The following is an 18,652-nucleotide window of genomic DNA, read 5'->3' as shown; positions in this document are numbered from 1 at the left end:
ATATTCCGAAGGAAATTCCAGAGGATATTCCGAAGGAAATTCCAGAGGATATTCCGAAGGAAATTCCAGAGAAAATTCCTAAGGAAATTCCAGAGAAAATTCCGAAATTCCAAATGAAATTCCGAATCAAATTTAGCATGAAGCTCCAAAAGGAATTCCGAAGGAAACTCCAGAAGAAATTCCGAAGCAAATTGCAAAGTAAATTACGACGAAAATAACGTAGAAAATTCCAAATCAAATCCCGAAGTTAGCCCCAAAAGAAATTCCAAACGAAATTCCAAAGCAAATCCCGAAAGAAATTCCAAAGCAAATTCAAAAAGAAATTCCGTAAAAATAAATCCGAATGGATTTTTGAAGGATGTTCCGAAGCAAATTCCAAAGAAAACTCGGACGAAAATTGCGCAGAAAATTCCAAATGAAATTCCGAAGCCAGCTCTAAAAGAAATTGCAAAGGAAATTCCATAAGAAATTTCAAAGGAACTTCCGAAGCGAATTCCAAAGGAAATTCCGAAGGCAATTCCAGAAGAAATTCCGAAAGACATTCCAAAGGAAACGCCGAAGAAAATTTTGAAGAACTTAAGAAGGAAATTCCGAAAGTAATTCCAAAGAAATCCAAAATAACTTCCTGAAGCAACTTACTGAAAGAAATTCATGAAGAAATTCTAAAGGAAATTCTGAAGTAAATGAGATATGAAGTTCCGAAAAATTCAAAGGAATTTTAAAGGATACTCCTAAGAAAATTCCGAAAATACAATTCGAAGGAAATTCCAAAGTAAATTCCGAGAAAATTCAACGGAAATTCTGATGAAAATTACGTAAAACAGTCCAAAGGAAAATTCCGTAAAAAATTCCAATCAAAACTTCTAAATAAAATTCCGAATTCTCCATAGGAAATTCCAAAGGAAATTCCGAGGAAACTCTATAACAAATTTGGAAGTAAACTTCAAACGAAATTTCGAAAGAAATTTCAAAGAGAATTTTGAAGGAAGTAATAAAGGAATTCCAAAGGAAATTCTGAAGAAAATTTGATAAGTAACCTCAACGAAAACTGCAAAGGAATTTCAAAGAATACTCCTAAGGTAATTTCGACGGAAATTCCAAAGTTAATTCCGAAGGAAACTAAAAAAAAATCCAACGGAATTTCCAAAGCAAATTTCAGAGGAAATTCTGATGAAAATTGCGTAGAAAATTCCAAAGGAAATTCCGAAAAAAATCCAAAGGAAATTCCGAAGAAAATTCCGTGGAAAATTCCAAAGTGAATTCCAAAAACTCCATAGGAAATTCCATATAAAAATTTAAAGCAAATTCCGAATGAAATTTAAAAAGGAATTTCTAAGGAAATTTCGAAGAAAAAATCACAGCTCCAAAAGAAATTCCAAAGGAAACTTCGATGGAAACTTTCAAAATATAAGGGAAATCCCGAAAGAAAAAAATTAAAAAAAAAAAAACTGAATAAAATTCTAAAAGAAATTCTGAAGCACATTCCAAAGGACATTCCGACGACAATTCTGACAAATATCCAAAGCATATTCAAAAGGGAATTTCTAAGAAAATTCCAAAGAAAATTCCAAAGCAAATTGCAATGAAAAAAGGAAGTTAAAAGGAAATTTCGTAGAAAATTTCTCAGGAATTTTCTATGGAATATCCAAAGCAAATTTGTGAGGAAATTCTCAAGAAATTCCAAAGAAAATTGTAAAGGAAATTTCTAAGAATATTCCGCACTAAATTTCAAAGGTCCTAAAGAAATCCCAAATGAAATTCCGAAGAAAGCTCCAAGGAAAATTTCGAAGGAAATTCCAAAGTTAATTCCAATGCTTCGAAAGAAATTCCAAATAATATTTCGAATAAAATTCTGAAGGAAGCTCCAAAGATAATTACACAGGAAATTCCGAAACAAACTCTAGAAGAAATTCGGAAGGAAATTCCAAAGCAAATTTCGAAGGAAACTCAAAAAGAAACTCCGAAGTAAATTTCGAAGAAAATTCCAATGAAAAGTTCAGAATGAAATTCCGAAGGACACTTCATAGGAAATTTCGAAGGAAATACCACAGAAAATTCAAAAGGGCACTTCTAAAGATACCGAAGAAAATTCCACAGGATAAATTTCCAATTTTGATGAAAATTCCGTAGAACATTTCAAAGAAAAGTCCAATAAAACATTTTAAAAGGACTTTCGAAGGAAATTCCGATTAAAATTCCAAATGAAACTCCAAAGAAAATTCCGTTGAAAACTCCAACGAAAAAATCCATATGAAATTCCGACGAAATTTCTATAAGGAACTTTGTCACATCTTTGAAGAATAAACGAGAACTGATTGTTAAAACTGGAATTGCCAACGTTGTCACAACCGAATAGCGTGTACTATAGCAAGCAGAAGGCAACGTACTTTTGTTTCGGGAGTGAAGGAGCCCAGAGCTGAGAATCTCTTTTGAAAATATAAACTAAACACTTTTGTTGCCCTTCATCGTCGCCCATCAAGCTATTGTCATAATTTGAATACGTCAAAAATTATTTCATTCCTTTTTTATCTGTATTTTGATTATGGCAGTTAGAGTTGTGTTTCACTGAATTCACTGATTATTGTTATTGGAACGTTTTATTTTAACTATTCAAAAGAAAACCTTAATGAAAATATCTTAACCAAGAGTTGCATGCCAATGAAGAATCATGATTCAAAACTATACAAACAAATTTGATTTGTTAGATCTGTTGAGATTTTTTTTTTAATTTACAAATTAAATGATCACCCTTATGCAAAACTGAGGACAATAGCCCCAATGAAATATCACTTATTATATGTTAACAGTGGCCTACGATGACATAAGAGATGTTTAATTACTCTTGAATTTATTATTCCATTCAAATTCTCAATTTTTTTTTTTTTTTGAAGGACCACCGTAATGGAATGGACTACGATGATGAAAGAGGTGATAAAATACTATTGTTTTTAATATCCCATTCAAATTATGATTTTTCGACAGAAAGACCCACCGTAATGGAAAATAAGTAAACCACCCTAATAAAATACCACATATTAAATGTAGAAAATGGCTTACGATAATGTGAGAGATGTTCCAATACTATTGTCTTCAATATTCAATTAAAATTCTATTTTTATTTTTTTTATTTTTTAACAAAAAGGACCACCCTAATGGAAAGTAAATGAACCACCCTAATGAAATATCTATATAATATGCTTTCAGTGGCCAGTGTTTCAATACTATTGCCTTGAATTTCTCAGCAATTGAATTCAAATCGTTCATTTCAAATTCAATTCACTCCCCCAACTCAAAAATTTACTAAGTCCCAAAAGGTCGATTTAAAAAAAAAAATTCAAATAACACCAGATCTCGACGTTTCATGCATTTCTGCAAATTCGATTTCGGAAATTTCATGATTTTTCATGGGTCAAAAAAGCCAAACTTTGACCGCTTTGGGGGTCCACTTAATGAAGTCCGATTGAGCTCAAATTTTGCATGGGGACTTTTTTCGAGGAGACAAAAACCATTTTTTGAAATTCGATGACAAAATTTTTCCCATACATTCCATTGGCACCCTAAGTATGTATAATATTATACTATATCAGCACTAAATAACACTAAAATCTTCACGTAGATAAGTAAAACAGTACTTGACACGCCAAAAACATGTTATCATTGTATATTTAGAGAAAAAATAACTTTGGGAGCGAAAATGTCAGCTATTCCCCTACTACACTTTAGAAAGCACTACTAGTACCTCATTTTGGTTTATTATTACGATTTTTATAGATTTTACTCCAACCATTTTCGTTTACCAAATAGGTAGCACACACTTGCCTTCACACTTCAAATTTGAACAGAGAATGAACACGATGTAAACATGAATTTAAGTGCCTACGTGATTTTCACGTAAGATCGACTGGTAGCCACAGTAACAATCACCGGGACTCCATTTGGTGTTTATATATGCTCTAGTAGGGTAAATTATGTATTTTGGACAGGCTAAGGATATGTCTGCGAACGGCGATTGATTAACTGCATTAGATAATAATATTTTATTACCTAATGTTACTTATATGCTTAATGTCCCATTGTACTTTGAGTTTCTAGGGAGCAAAAGCTTACAAACTGTAGTATTAGCTACCAAAATAGCATTTTTTGGCGGCCTGTCTGTTATACATTTCGGACACCAAATATACATTTTGGACACCCTCACGTGAATATAATTTGGACAGGGACGTTATCTCAATATCCATTCAATGATTTCTTAAAAAGACGATCATATCATAAAATTTTAAGAGTTCACATGTGACTTATGCATTTTTTCGCTTAACGGATGTGTATTTTAGTGATAATCAATAATTTCATTTAATGCAAGCAAATATCATCAGATCCACGAAAAACGCCTGCAAGTATGCATGTATGCGACATTCCAGTGTGTTTCATCAGATGGCTAAATTATATCAACAGAACTAAAACCATAATCTATTTTGGACATCATGTGATGTATGCCTTATATACTCATGTTAAGATTTTAGATGAACTAAGCATAAATTTTAGACATATTTTATCATGTTGCTACTTTTGAACTTTTTATGAATGCCAACTCTAAGTGCTATTATTGCATTAAATGTATGTTCTTGAAATGCACATCCTCTTGCATTCGTAGGTTTCACAGATGTTCTGTTGATACAATTTACAATTTTGATATTTTTGAAGCCAATTTGTGATTGTTATGAAAAAGGTCATCTTTAATAAACAGCATAGTGAATTATTAATGCAATACATGATTTCCCGTACATATATTCCTCACCATCTCATTGGAAATGGGTATAGAACGACTAGCCTGTCCAAATTATATGCATGTCCAAGTTATATACGTTACCCTAATTATTACCTTAGTCAAGTGAAGGTGAGCCAAATGAATTTAGAATGATCTACGTGATTTTTCACGTAGCAATGACGTTTGGATTATTTTGAGTGTATCTATCCAGGCAAAGACGGGAGGTGAAAGAGGGTGATAAATGTTTTACAAGCAAGCGCTATGGTTTTTGACAGTAAAATTCAGCGTTTCTGAAATGGCAGCATTGGAGCAGTCCGATATTTCGCCAAAACCTGCTATTAGGTAGCACCAGTGAATCAAATTGTCATCAAAGGAGACGAAAAACAAACAACAAAGCAAGTCGCTCACAACCCGTTTATCCATACTTTTGCGGATTGGGATACAATCAGAAGCAAAATTGTCATGACAATCACAGGGCACAACATTGTTGCCACCTTTTCAACTCGCGATTAATCATTTATTTTAAGCACAAAACCAAATTTGTTTTATGCATGCTGTTAGATAGTGTGCCAATGAACAACACAGAGAAAGTTCTCGAAAATTCCAATGCGAAACCCAGAAAATCGCTGCGCGCGTGGTGATTGATCTTTGTCATATTCTGTTCAAGTGATGATAAACTGATGTTGCGGAACACAATTGTTGCAACAAGAATAGGAGATGACAATGTCTTAGTTGCTGCGAGTTGGGTGACAATTTATTCACTGGGTAGCACTACTAGGAGCTATATGTTCAATTAGCATTAAATGCTCTGCCGTGCTGATTGTTGCTAAGCCATATCGCAATGTCGAATTGATGATAATCAGTTGGTAGTGCAAAGACGTAGCTGAAAAAGTATCAGCATACTTTCAGCATGTAAACGCATATAATTATACTTTTCTGTACCAATATCAACTATGAGGATTGAGTTTTATCACTTTGAAATTGCAAGCTGAAATGTCAACATGGCTGCCAAAACGAATGACGGGCTACTTAGCCTTGATGTTAAGCATCACACTGCGCTGATTCGAAGAATGAAATACAATGAGCATTTCTTATTACCAGATCTTAGTCGACAATCGCTTTGAAAAGGAAGTTGATATTAACTTCAGTTAGCATAAATATGTGATGGTTTTGTTAAGTTTATAGCTAGTATTTAGAACTAAAGGTTTTTTTTCAAAATTAACTCTTTCGGTTGTAATGGTTGCAGATGATACACTAGATAATGATGAGTATTGCTCATGATTAGCGATAAATCCCAATTAAAAATTGAACTTTACTTGTAACTCACTAGTAAGGCGATCAAATACCAATAAACTATAATATGTTGCTCATCTGCGACTGACAGACTTCTTCAGTGCCGAGCACTCGACACTGATAAGAAACAAATTACAGTTTTATGATATTTGCTCGCATTACTAGCGATTTTTATGTATTTTTTTTTCTTTTTGCAAAGTGAAGTGTTAAAATTTCATTAGTTTTGTTATGCAGGTATTAAACACGTTCGTAACCCGAGCAGAAATGATAGTCAAAAGTATCCAACCACACTACCCGCCCGCTGCACCGAGTATTGCAACACTCGTTTTCATTATTGTAAAATTGCAACGGTGAGCTTAAGTTGCTGTTGTGATTTTAAATTTTTCGTAGAGTATTACGAGCGGTCAATGTATCAGAAGCTTTCGATTTGATGGTATAATTTGAAGTTGTAGATCAGCTATAAAATAAGTAAGTGTGAGTTGTTTCCATTTTGCTATTCCTTTCTGCTCGGATCATCAATACTTTCTTACTTCCTCGTATGATTATCATCCAGAATTAGCTGATAGTAACCGATCAAATTATCCCTGCTATGCAACCACTATCAGTTCGAACAATCTCACACGTTATAATCTGACCGACCGCATTTTCTTTCCAGTGCTGTAACGATCAAGAAATGAATACGCTGAACAAGTCTGTTGGAGCAACCGAGAATGGAGCAGTGCACAACGAACGACTGGTAATCCTCGATGCTGGGGCACAGTATGGAAAGGTAAGGACACCAACATGCTACAGACATTTCTTAACAGTATAATCAATATCATTTCCTCTCCAGGTCATCGACAGAAAGGTGCGTGAGCTGAAAGTGAAATCGGAAATTTTGCCACTAGACACGCCTGCTCACAAGCTGAAGGAGCAAGGCTTCCAGGCGATCATCATTTCCGGAGGGCCAAACTCCGTGTACGCCGAAGATGCGCCACATTACGATCCGGACATTTTCAAAATAGGATTGCCCATTTTAGGTGAGCACCGCACATCTGAGTTATAAAACGTATAACTAACAGTTTCAAATACATTTCAAGGTATTTGCTATGGAATGCAAATTATGAACAAGGAGTTCGGGGGTACGGTCCACAAGAAGGATATCCGCGAAGATGGAGAACACAATATCGAAGTGGAAGCCACCTGTCCCCTATTCAAGTAAGTGCGCTTAAACAATTTAGAATCCAACTTACCGAGTACCAGGAGGAATAAGAAAAGGATTACTATTTAAGTTAACAGTACTCTTTGATACAATCCTCCTAGAGTAAATTTTCAGATACTGGGAACATCTTCCAATTCTGTCAGTGTTGGTTTGGAAGCTACACGTTGTATCACATTATTTCAATTAGCGACTTATATCTCAGACAGATTTCATAATGTTCTGAGATTAATTGGGACTTCTTTTTAAAACTGTTCCACAGAGGCCTTACACAAGTGCAGTCGGTTTTGCTGACGCATGGGGACAGTCTGGACCGAATTGGCAACAAGCTGAAGGTTTGTGCGTATTCCTCAAACAGAATTGTAGCCGCTATCTACAATGAACAGTTGCGATTCTATGGCGTGCAGTTCCATCCAGAGGTAATACATTAGAAACGATAAAATGAGCTGTAATCTTTGATCCTGAAAATACAATTTGTGTCGCAGGTGGATCTAACGGCCAATGGTAAGCAGATGCTTTCGAACTTCTTGTTCGAGGTTTGCGGTTTCACGCCAAGCTTCACCATCCACAACCGAGAGGAAGAGTGCATCAACTACATTAGGGAGCGTGTTGGAAACAGTAAAGTTTTGGTATGTATGGCAATGATCCTTAACGCTTCAATCGACTTGTAATTCAATGAGATTTCCCACACTTCCAGTTGTTAGTTAGTGGCGGCGTTGATTCCACGGTTTGCGCAGCCCTTCTTCGAACTGCCTTAAAGCCGGAACAAGTTATTGCTGTCCATATCGATAATGGTAGGTTAAAAGCGGTTTTGATCTTTGGAGCCTTACTAAAAATTACGTATCAACAGGTTTTATGCGTAAGAACGAAAGCGCTACGGTGGAAAAGTCCCTCCGCGAATTGGGTGTTGATCTGATGATGAAGGATGCGTTGTATCAATTCACCCGAGGAACCACCACGATCAAGGTGCCCGGATCGCTCTACAATCAGGATACGCCTATGCTCTGTCAGACGACCAGCCCGGAAGACAAGCGTAAGATCATCGGCGACGTGTTCGTCAAGGTATCGAACGAGATCATCAAGGATCTGAACCTGAATGCCGATGAAGTGTTCCTGGCGCAGGGAACTCTCCGGCCAGATCTCATCGAATCGGCCTCTACGCTGGTCAGTACGAAGGCCGACACGATCAAAACCCATCACAACGATACGGAATTGATTAGACAGCTGCGAGAAACGGGACGTGTGATTGAACCCCTGCAAGACTTCCACAAGGACGAAGTTCGGCAGCTTGGGTATGAACTGGGACTACCGGCTCATGTCGTTGAACGACACCCATTCCCCGGACCGGGTTTGGCAATACGTGTGCTGTGCGCCGAAGAACCTTACATGAAAGATTATTCAGAAACACAGGTAATTTGTCAAGTCTAAACATCATAGCAAATACTATCAAAACTGATCATGTTCTTGTCCATTATAGGTCATTGTCAAAGTTATCGTCGATTACAAAAAGAAACTGGAGCAAAACCACGCTTTGCTGAACCGCGTTTCTGGAACAACGTCCAAGGAAGAACAGGAGGAGCTTTGTCGTATTTCCAGCAGTATAAAGCTCAATGCCACTCTACTGCCAGTCCGGAGCGTGGGAGTGCAAGGTACTGTTGTTTTTCTTGTAATTCTTCTCAGGTATGAGCAATAACCCGATAATGAATCGTCTGACAGGTGACAAGCGGTCTTACAACTACGCGGTCGGTCTCAGCAGCAAAGATCAACCAAACTGGCAGGACATGATGTTCTTGGCCAAACTGATTCCCCGAATCTTGCATAACGTTAACCGAGTATGCTACATCTTTGGAGACGCAGTAAAGTATCCGGTACAGGATATAACCCACACCCTCTTGACGCAGAATGTGATATCGCAGATCAGACAAGCGGACAGCATCGTTAACAGGGTATGTATTACAACAATGCGCATTATATGTTGTGTTATTTTCTACATTTAGGTGCTTACATTCCATTCATAACCCTTAATTTACCTCGTAACACGATGCAATTATTTTACCTTGAATTGCAATATCACGGTTATCTCACGATCAATAGGGCATAATTTTAGGTTTATCGCCTCTCAATTATCAATTTATTTGACTGGGTTGGTGGTCTAATGGCTACCACTTCTGCTTAATAAGCAGACGGCCGTGGGTTCAATCCGAGGCCCGTCCCTTTCCTCTTATTTTGTAGTTGTATCTTTCACTTGCTTCTATCCTCCACTCTTAATCTATCACAGTTGATCTCTTTCACAGTTGATCTATCACAGTTCTTAGAATTTTCTAGACCCAGAGACGGACACAAACAAATCGTTTCCCTACGCTTCAATTCATCCATCAGTTTCATTCAAGGTCAGCTTACGTTAACCCTCAAAGCCCCGGGACCTTTTATTTTCAATCGACTGATGCTCAGAAACTATTAAGTTTAACGAAATGTGGTTTTCACTATGATCGATGGGATGAGTTAGACTTCCTGCGAGTGGGGTTTTCAAACCGGAAGTTTAGGTCTGGACAGAGGCGTCGCGTGGTCTTATTATCAACCTGTGCACTTCCAATTTAGTGTTATTTTTTTTTTCATCATAAGGATAACTTTGAATTCAAACCTTTTGTTGTAAGGAAATAATCAGTCTTAACTAACCTTCGTTTTCAAATAGAATTTTTATCTAGCCCATCAGTTGAGTCCAAACATTTTAGATGCTAATCGGGTTGTTTATCGGCTTGAATTATCAATTAAACCAACACTTTTTCAATTTTAACGATTAGTTATTATTATTAGCAAATTGTTATAGGAAAATAATTCGAATTTTACGAGTAATCAGTTTCGATTTATGAATCACTGTATTCTAGCTAATATTGCAATACAGGGTTGGGATCATAGCCCACATATCCTTTCATAGAATGAATACAAGATCGGTCGCATCATGTACTTAGTGCACGTATTATGAAAAATGCTCGCTTTTAAACCACACCACATGCATGAAAATGCTGGCGATAACGGGACGGAGGGCGCCACCGCTTTTGAATAAATTTTCTGGTTGTTTTCTGATTGACCATCGCATGTACCACCGCGCTAATACTGTATGTTGAAAGCGTGGTTTTTAACCAGTATTGTACAAAAAAACAGCGCGAGTACTGAGTTCCAAACTTATATAAACTTCTTACCGTCATTCGTCTGAAAAATCGCGCCAGTGCTTTACACCACAAGCGTGGTGATGCTGAAAGCGCGAAGGCAGCAAACAAAATGGATCTCTCTCGTGGATTGATTTCTCTCTTGTCTCCCCATCCGCACGCTCGCACTGATGTATGGTGTATCAAGACTGTGCACCGGCCAGCGTTGACGCTTTGGCTACTTACACACTGGCATCTGTAGTTCAAAAAGCATTCTAACACATATTCAGAATTGCGTGTACAATACAAGGCAGCGTGTTTCCCGATGAGAGTGCACACGTTGGGTTCCATCGTCACAGCAGCAACGTGTAGTTTGGAACAAAGTGTTGCGTAGCATGCATGGCGCTGAGCGCGTGGAGAAGATTAGGTCACAGATCTCGCGCCGCACCAAACATATTTTTCATTTAATTTGCATAGCAAAAATTAACAACTAATATTTTGATATGTGAAAATTGCGTTGCTGTCAGTAATAGATATAATTGAAATGAGGTTAATTTTATTTAGAGAATTATAGAATCGTACTTCAAAAATAGTACAAATTGTATGTGGGTAGGATGAACGAGTTGCTACCTGTGTAGTGCACATGTTGCACATGTGGATGCGACGCCTCTGGGTCTGGACATGTTTTTCAACCGGATATAAGTGTTCCCTAGTCACATATTTTATAACTTTAACAACGAAACCAATGTTTAACGATAAGTTTTAGCTATTTTTAGACATTATGTAACGGATCAAGGCAATAATACACTATTTAAAGCCGAAACCTGGTTCCGTAAGCACTTTACGGGTAGGAGCCGAGGTCAAGGAACACATATAAATTTTACCTGAAGCAACATATGAATGTCATGAAATCAACTCATGAAGCCAATGCAAGACATCAACTCTCAATATTGTCAATTGTACCATATGGCCAAGGCTGGGTTGTAGCTCAAAACTAGGCAAGCGACTGCTCAAACTTCATGAAATAGCCTCAGCTTAGCTGTAAGAACATGCTTCTTGCCTATATGGACACTTCGGTCAGATGATCAGACAATGACCGGATTTTGAGGTCACTTCCGGTGAATGAGAAACAAACATTTATAATTGGCAAAACTAGGCATGTGACCGCTCAAATTGCAAGGAATAACATCAGCGTTGTTATAAGAACGTGCTTTTGTTTGTATCATATACTTGTATACTTCGGCCTCATGAACAGACAATGGCCGGGTTCTGAGGTCACTTCCGGTGATTCAGGGAACATACATGAATAATAGGTAAAACTAGAAATGCGACTTTTGAAACTTCATGAAATAACCTCAACGTTGTGGTAAGAACATACTTCTTGCATCAATCGATACTTCGGCCAGATAATCAGAATATGAGCGGATTTTGAGGTCACTTCCGGTGACTGACATGAATAGAGGAGCTGTTTGCAATTGTGAAATACACACACAATTTTGTACACATTCTTTGATAAAAGAGAATAGATTTCTTTTTTCATATTTGTTTCCTGATTCAGCAGAACGGATCTCAAAACCCGGACATTTGGCTGCAGTGTTGATACATGAAAAAAACATGTTCTTACAGAAACGATGAGGATAATTCATGAAGTTTGAGTAGTCACATGTCCAGTTTTACTTGTCTCTTGGTTCACCGGAAATTAACTCAGAATCTGGTTATTGTCTAGTTATATGGGCGAAGTATGTAAAAAGCATGTTCATACAGCAACACTGAGGTTGTTTCATGAAGTTTGAGTAGTTGCATTTCTAGTTTTACCTATTATTCATGTTTGTTCCCTGAATCACCGGAAGTGACTTCAGCAACCGGTGGTTGTCTGTTAATCTGACCGAAGCATCAATACGTAAAAAAGCATGTTCTTACAGCAAAGCTGAGATTATTTTCTAATGAATGATGGTCATATGCCTATTTTTCAATTATCTATGTTTGTTCCTTCCTGACTCACCGGAAGTGACCTCGGAATCCGGTCATTGTCTGGTCATCTGGCCAAAGTGTCCATACAGGCAAGCAGCATGGTTCTACAGCAATACTGAGGTTCTTTCATGAAGTTTTGAGCCGGAAGTGACCTCAGAATCCCGTCAATGTTTGGCAATCTGGCCGAAGTGTCCATATAGGCAAGAATCATATTCATACAGCAACGCTTAGACTATTTCATGAAGTTCGAGCAGTCGCATGCTTAGTTTTGAGTTCATCCATGTTTGTCCCCCGGTTCACCGGAAGTGACCCTACAACCCAGCCTTGGCCATATGGTAAAATTGACAATATTAAGAGTTGATGTCGTGCATTGGTTTTCTGAGATGATTTCATGACGTTCATGTAGCCGCATTGTCGCTTTGGGACAAATTTACATGTTTTTCTTGACCGCGGCACCAACCCGTAAAGTACTTCCGGATCCAGGTTCCGCCTTTTGTCCCATGCAAGAAAATAAACCAAATGATGTATTCTTGCCTTGGTCCGATACATAATGTCTAAAAATAGCTAAAACCTTTCGTTTGACATTTGTTTCGTTGTTAAAGTTGTAAAAAAATGTGACTATGGAACACTTATTTCCGGTTGAAAAACATGTCCAGACCTGAACTTCCGGTTTGAAAACCCCACTCGCAGGAAGTCTAATTCATCCCATCGATCATAGTGAAAACCACATTTCGTTAAACTTATTAGTTTCTGAGCACCAGTCGATTGAAAATAAAAGGTCTGTCCCGGGGGTGTTTGAGGGTTAAAGGAGGTCCGTCCCACTCATGGTCAGATTGAGTACCACTTCTACACTCAAAAAAATCCAAACGTCATTGCTACGTGAAAAATCACGTAGATCATTTCAAATTCATTTTACCTTCACTTCACCTGACTAAGATAAAGATCACTAAATCATTCATAACCACCAAATAGTGACTCGGTAATGTTTACAGAGGTTACCTATCGCGCTTACGTGGAATTCACGTAGGTGCCTGAGTTCATTTTGACATCTGCATAGTGTACGTACATTCGGTGTTGAGCTCAAATCCTAAGATGGCGCCCGCTTGATTTTTGAAAAACTGCAGAAGCTGCTGCTAGTGCTGCTGCTTTAAACTCTGTGTAAGATTGATTTCAAGGTAAATATGCTTTGAATACCGAAGAATCCATGCATTACTTTATATTTTATACGTGATTTATAACCTTTATCAATTATAGCACGCGAAGGCTACAGCAACACAGACCAAACTCCCAAAATTGGGGAAACAGGATTAAAAATGCTCAGATTGACAATAAAAATATCACAATCTTTTAAGTTTGTTTACATTTTCCTATTGGGAATTAGTTTTCTTCCAAAGCCTATTAGAAATAAGATTGGTCTTTATTACAATTAAATGTAATGCAAAACCATCTAGGTCCTATTGAAACGTTTTGTGAAGGCTACCGGAAAATCCACGTAGCTCTTACGTTTAGCGACGGTGGAATGGACGAAGTTCAAAAGTTCATGCGTTCATTCTGGGCTACCTATGATTAACGTAAGAGCTACGTGGAAAGTGCGATGGAAAAAAATCACGTATGTTTTCACGTAACAATGACGTTTGGATTATTTTGAGTGTAGTACTGCATTTGGTCCCTCGGTAGTGCAAAAGGTACCCAAGTTTGACAGATCGCAGTACACTTTTCACGGAATTCTAGATTACCTTATGAGCCATAAAATGTTGGGCAACTGCAAGGGACATGGAGGTCTTTAATGTGTCTTTGGTTAAAGTGTAGAAAATAAAACCGGCGATTGAGTTCAATCCATAGTCAAGCATTATTGTTTAGTTTAATGTATTTTCGTCGTGATATCAAACAAGGGAAAGCTTTGAAAACTACGTTACGCTGGAACAGGGAAGGTAGTTGCTAAAATAAGGACAAATTGGTCAAAAACTAGAACGAAAATTATCGATTCCAAAAATGGCCGTTTGAGAATCTTCGTTACTTATAACACGTGAACTACGGCTTCTTGTTCCATGTTCTATGTAACCCTAACGGCAGTATGGGCCTCGAAATATATCGAGAACCATATATGGGGTCATACATTAAGTAAGTCACGTTATTAGGCGGAAGGAGGTGTTCTGCTAGATGTGACGAATCATACAAGTTTTTTTAAGGTTTTATATAAAAAGTGAGACGTAGGGCAGATGGGCGGGGTTGTTGTAGAAAATGGTATGCTTTTGTGACACGTATCTCATGGACACCTTTATTGTATAAATTACCTACCTTGATATCTTGATGGCTACAGCGTAGCATCACGCCATTGTCGGGCGTATTGTAGAGCTCCATCTTCGTCGGTCTTGGGCGAAACTTCTCCAGTTGCCCCGAACGTTTAGGGTCGCCAGATCCTCTTCCACTGCGTACAGCCAGCGTATTCGTGGTCTTCCCCGAAGCCGCCGACCTCTACCTGGTTCCCTGCTGAATATTATTTTCGCAATTCTTTCTTCCGACATTCGCACTAAGTGACCAGCCCACTGAAGTCTGCCGTATTTTACACGATTGATAATATTCGCATCTTTGTACACTTGATACAACTCGTGATTCATGCGTCTGCGCCACACACCACTTTCGAGTTTCCCACCGAGTATTGTCCGCAGCACTTTACGCTCGAAAACACCGAGAGCTTTCCGGTCTGACTCTTTCAACGTCCACGCTTCGTGCCCGTAGAGAGCCACCGGAAGAATCAATGTTTTATACAGGGCGAATTTTGTTTCGGTTTGCAAGCTGCGGGACCTAACACGTCTTTTCACTTCGCGGGAAACGTCGTTGTCACATGTCACAAGTGTTCCAAGGTAAACAAATTCTTCAACAACTTCAAACACATCCCCATCAAACACTACCTCAGCACTTACACCACCATGCCTGACTCTATCTCTACCTGCAACCATGTACTTCGTCTTGGCAAAATTGATGGTCAGGCCTATCCTCGCTGTCTCCCTCTTCAGAGGCATGAAGGCCTCTTCCACTGACCTGCGATCGATTCCAATCAGGTCTATATCGTCCGCAAAGCCAAGGAGCATGTGCGACCTTGTGATAATAGTGCCATTTCTTTGCACGCCAGATCTCCTAATAGCACCCTCAAGTGCAATGTTGAACAGTAAATTCGAAAGTGCGTCTCCCTGCTTCAATCCGTCTAACGTCACGAACGAGGTTGACACCTCGTCTGCGATCCGAACACTTGATTTCGAACCATCCAGCGTAGCACGTATCAGCCTAATTAGTTTCGCCGGAAAACCATTTTCAGACATTATCTGCCAAAGCTCATTTCTTTTCACTGAGTCGTACGCCGCCTTGAAATCAATAAACAGATAGTGAGTCTGCAAGTTATACTCCCGGAATTTGTCTAGGATCATTCGCAAGCTAAACATCTGGTCCGTTGTCGAACGGCCCTCACGAAAACCAGCTTGGTATTCGCCGACGAAGGACTCCTCGAGCGGTCTCAGTCTGTTAAACAGGATGCTCGACAGAATTTTGTACGCCGAATTCAGCAGGGTAATTCCTCTGTAATTGGCACACTCCAGTCTGTGCCCTTTCTTGTAGGTAGGGCGGATGAGGCCATCCAACCAGCCGGTGGGCAATTCTTCGTCCTCCCATACCTTCAGAAGTACTCGGTGGATCGACTGGTAAAGCTGCTCGCTTCCGTGCTTGAGAAGCTCGACCGGGATCTCGTCCTTCCCAGCAGCCTTACAGTTCTTCAGCTTGCTGATAGCCTTTTTAACCTCTCCTATGGTCGGTGGGTCCACAGCTTGATCGTCATCATCTATGTTCATCCTGTTCCTCGCTACATTTCCATTCTCACCATTCAACAATTGCTGATATGCTCCTTCCACCTGGCAGCCACCGCCGTTTTATCGGTCAGCAAATTCCCTTCTCGGTCATTGCACATGGCGGGCACTGGTACGGTATTGTGCCCCACACCATTGACCGTTGCATAAAATCTCCGCATATCATTCCGGTTCATGCTTTCTTGTGCGTCAGCTACCACACTTTCTTCGTGCTGCCTTTTTTTTCTGCGGTGGATTCGCTTTTCTTCGGCTCTCGCTGCCCTGTACCGCTCTCTGTTCTGTCGGGTACCGGCCACAAGCATACGGCTTCTGGCGACATTCTTTATGTCTGTCACCCTCTGGCACTCTTCATCGAACCAGTCGTTCCGTCTTCGTCGTTGACCAGTGCCGATCACTTCCCGCGCCGTTGTTGTCACAGCTTCGTGGATAGGGTCCCACAGGCTGTCGACATCTCCAGCAACATTGATTCTTCCCAACTTCTCGTCTAGTTGCTGACGGTACTGCGCAGCTACCCCTGTATAAATTATACGAAACAAAACTTTCCGCCAAGCAAATCATGTTCGACCATTTGCCCATTCAACGTTTTGTCTTTCGATCTTTTGTTAATAAATCACCAATTCACTCTCGAAATAGTAATTGCTATTTATTCAAACAACTTTACTCTCTATTTTCAGATTTTGCTGGAGAACGAATGCATGCGAAAAATTTCGCAAATGCCCGTCATCCTGATACCAGTGCATTTCGATCGGGATCCGGCCCCCAAGACGCCATCCTGTCAGCGATCGGTCGTGCTGAGACCCTTCGTCACCAACGATTTCATGACTGGAGTCCCGGCCGTGCCCGGTACGGATCGATTACCATTGCACGTAAGTGTCTTATCTTATGGACAAAAGCTGCGATCTACCTGCCCTTACCTATGCATTTGTTGTATTTTCAGGTTCTCCAGAAAATGGTCGATGAAATCAGCAGCCTGAGCGGTATTTCGCGGGTCCTTCTGGATCTGACTGCGAAACCACCGGGCACAACCGAGTGGGAATGATTCCCCCGGACAGCGACACGATGCTTACTGCAGCCAGCCCCCTTGTGTACATCATCAGCTTCATGAAGATCATCTCATCACTAAAGCAAACTGTATTAGTTAAGGTCATTGTTGGCTGCTAACTTCACCTCTAGATGCATCGCTGCCGGCTATTGTAGCGGAGTTATTATCTTATAGAAAGAGTTAGGTTATTTTTCTACGAGTGTAGTACGGTTTAGTCGGATTGGAAAACGTTCAACGTTTATCTGACTGGGTCTGATAATAATGAGACGTTTAATTTCCATAAAACGTCTGTCTGGGAATTGTAAAGAGTATATGAGCTAAATGCAGTTGGACAATGATGTCATAAAAAGCCAAGAAAATATTAATGCAGGATACGCATTAAGGTTTAATATATTTTTGGGTTCGTTACCCCCTTTTGATTTGCGGCACAACTTGGCAAGAATTGACCAACAAGTGCCCATTAGGTGTTACGTTTCTATTAGACCACACCTACTGAGATTGAATTGGAAATATGTAAATCAAAACTTCACTAAGATGTTAAAAATATGTCCCTAATACTTAACATTAACAGAGTACCTACTTACTCATTCACATATGACGAACGCTACAAGTTGCCTATATATATATGAATATAAATCTTATTTTTTCCTGCAGCAGTACTGTCGACTCATCTTTTCCTAGCAAAACATTGGTAGTAGAATCGTGACATAGGATTTATATTTTAAATGTGACCGATCACTTCATCAGTGCACGTAATTGGTATCCTTGACCTTAAAAAACGCGAAATGCTGTAAAATTATATGATGAAGCACCCCATAAATCCTGCTTTTTTGTTCCAGAACAATTTTTCAAATGCAAATGTAAAATATATCAACTTTCTGTTGATGTCTCCATCTTGTTTCCTTCTAATCAAGTTGTTGTCGATTGAAAAGCTGAGTGAGTGTAGTGAGCAATTCATTTTGATGTCCGTGTTATTTTGGAACCAATACGAAGATTACACTAGCAATCCATCGAAGGTTCAAATGCTATTACTTTCTGCATTTCGTATAACGTTCATAAATTTAGATAGTTTTATTCTTTTCAATAATCCGTTATCCATTTGGAAAACTGCACCATCCAAGAAGACAAATTTTTGTTTTAACACAGAGTCCACACAGGACAATCGTAATCGTTCGCATACACAATGCATGGAACAAGGATACATGCTGAAAATAATGACACTGGCGCAGTGGAATGAAAAGTCTGTATTTGTACACGTTTGTTTAGTGACGGAAGAGAAGTCCCGATTGAAATAATAATACATCAATCAAGATGCTAATTACAGTAGCTATGTTGTGTTGATTCTGTTTAGAAAGAAATTTTACCTTTTAAGATCTTGGC

At 39.1% G+C, this 18,652-nt stretch overlaps 1 protein-coding gene across 2 annotated transcripts in view; it reads left to right on the top strand.

Moving 5' to 3' along the window:
• LOC5572671 (GMP synthase [glutamine-hydrolyzing]) overlaps positions 1-18,379 on the top strand; it is a 45,712-nt gene extending 27,333 nt beyond the window's left edge. For both annotated transcript variants that reach the window (XM_021845152.1, XM_021845151.1), the window contains exons 2-12: positions 6,714-6,827; positions 6,891-7,077; positions 7,138-7,255; positions 7,519-7,675; positions 7,742-7,885; positions 7,954-8,050; positions 8,107-8,666; positions 8,734-8,905; positions 8,973-9,202; positions 16,905-17,096; positions 17,168-18,379. In XM_021845152.1, the coding sequence (XP_021700844.1) occupies positions 6,732-6,827; positions 6,891-7,077; positions 7,138-7,255; positions 7,519-7,675; positions 7,742-7,885; positions 7,954-8,050; positions 8,107-8,666; positions 8,734-8,905; positions 8,973-9,202; positions 16,905-17,096; positions 17,168-17,269 (2,055 nt within the window). In that variant the 5' untranslated portion in view covers positions 6,714-6,731 and the 3' untranslated portion in view covers positions 17,270-18,379. The remainder of the gene's footprint in view (positions 1-6,713; positions 6,828-6,890; positions 7,078-7,137; positions 7,256-7,518; positions 7,676-7,741; positions 7,886-7,953; positions 8,051-8,106; positions 8,667-8,733; positions 8,906-8,972; positions 9,203-16,904; positions 17,097-17,167) is intronic.
• The last annotated feature ends 273 nt before the right edge of the window (positions 18,380-18,652 follow it).

This window comes from Aedes aegypti, chromosome 2, assembly GCF_002204515.2.
Source record: "Aedes aegypti strain LVP_AGWG chromosome 2, AaegL5.0 Primary Assembly, whole genome shotgun sequence".
NCBI classification, from domain to species: Eukaryota; Metazoa; Arthropoda; class Insecta; order Diptera; family Culicidae; genus Aedes; species Aedes aegypti.
This window is presented reverse-complemented; position numbering and strand designations above follow the sequence as displayed.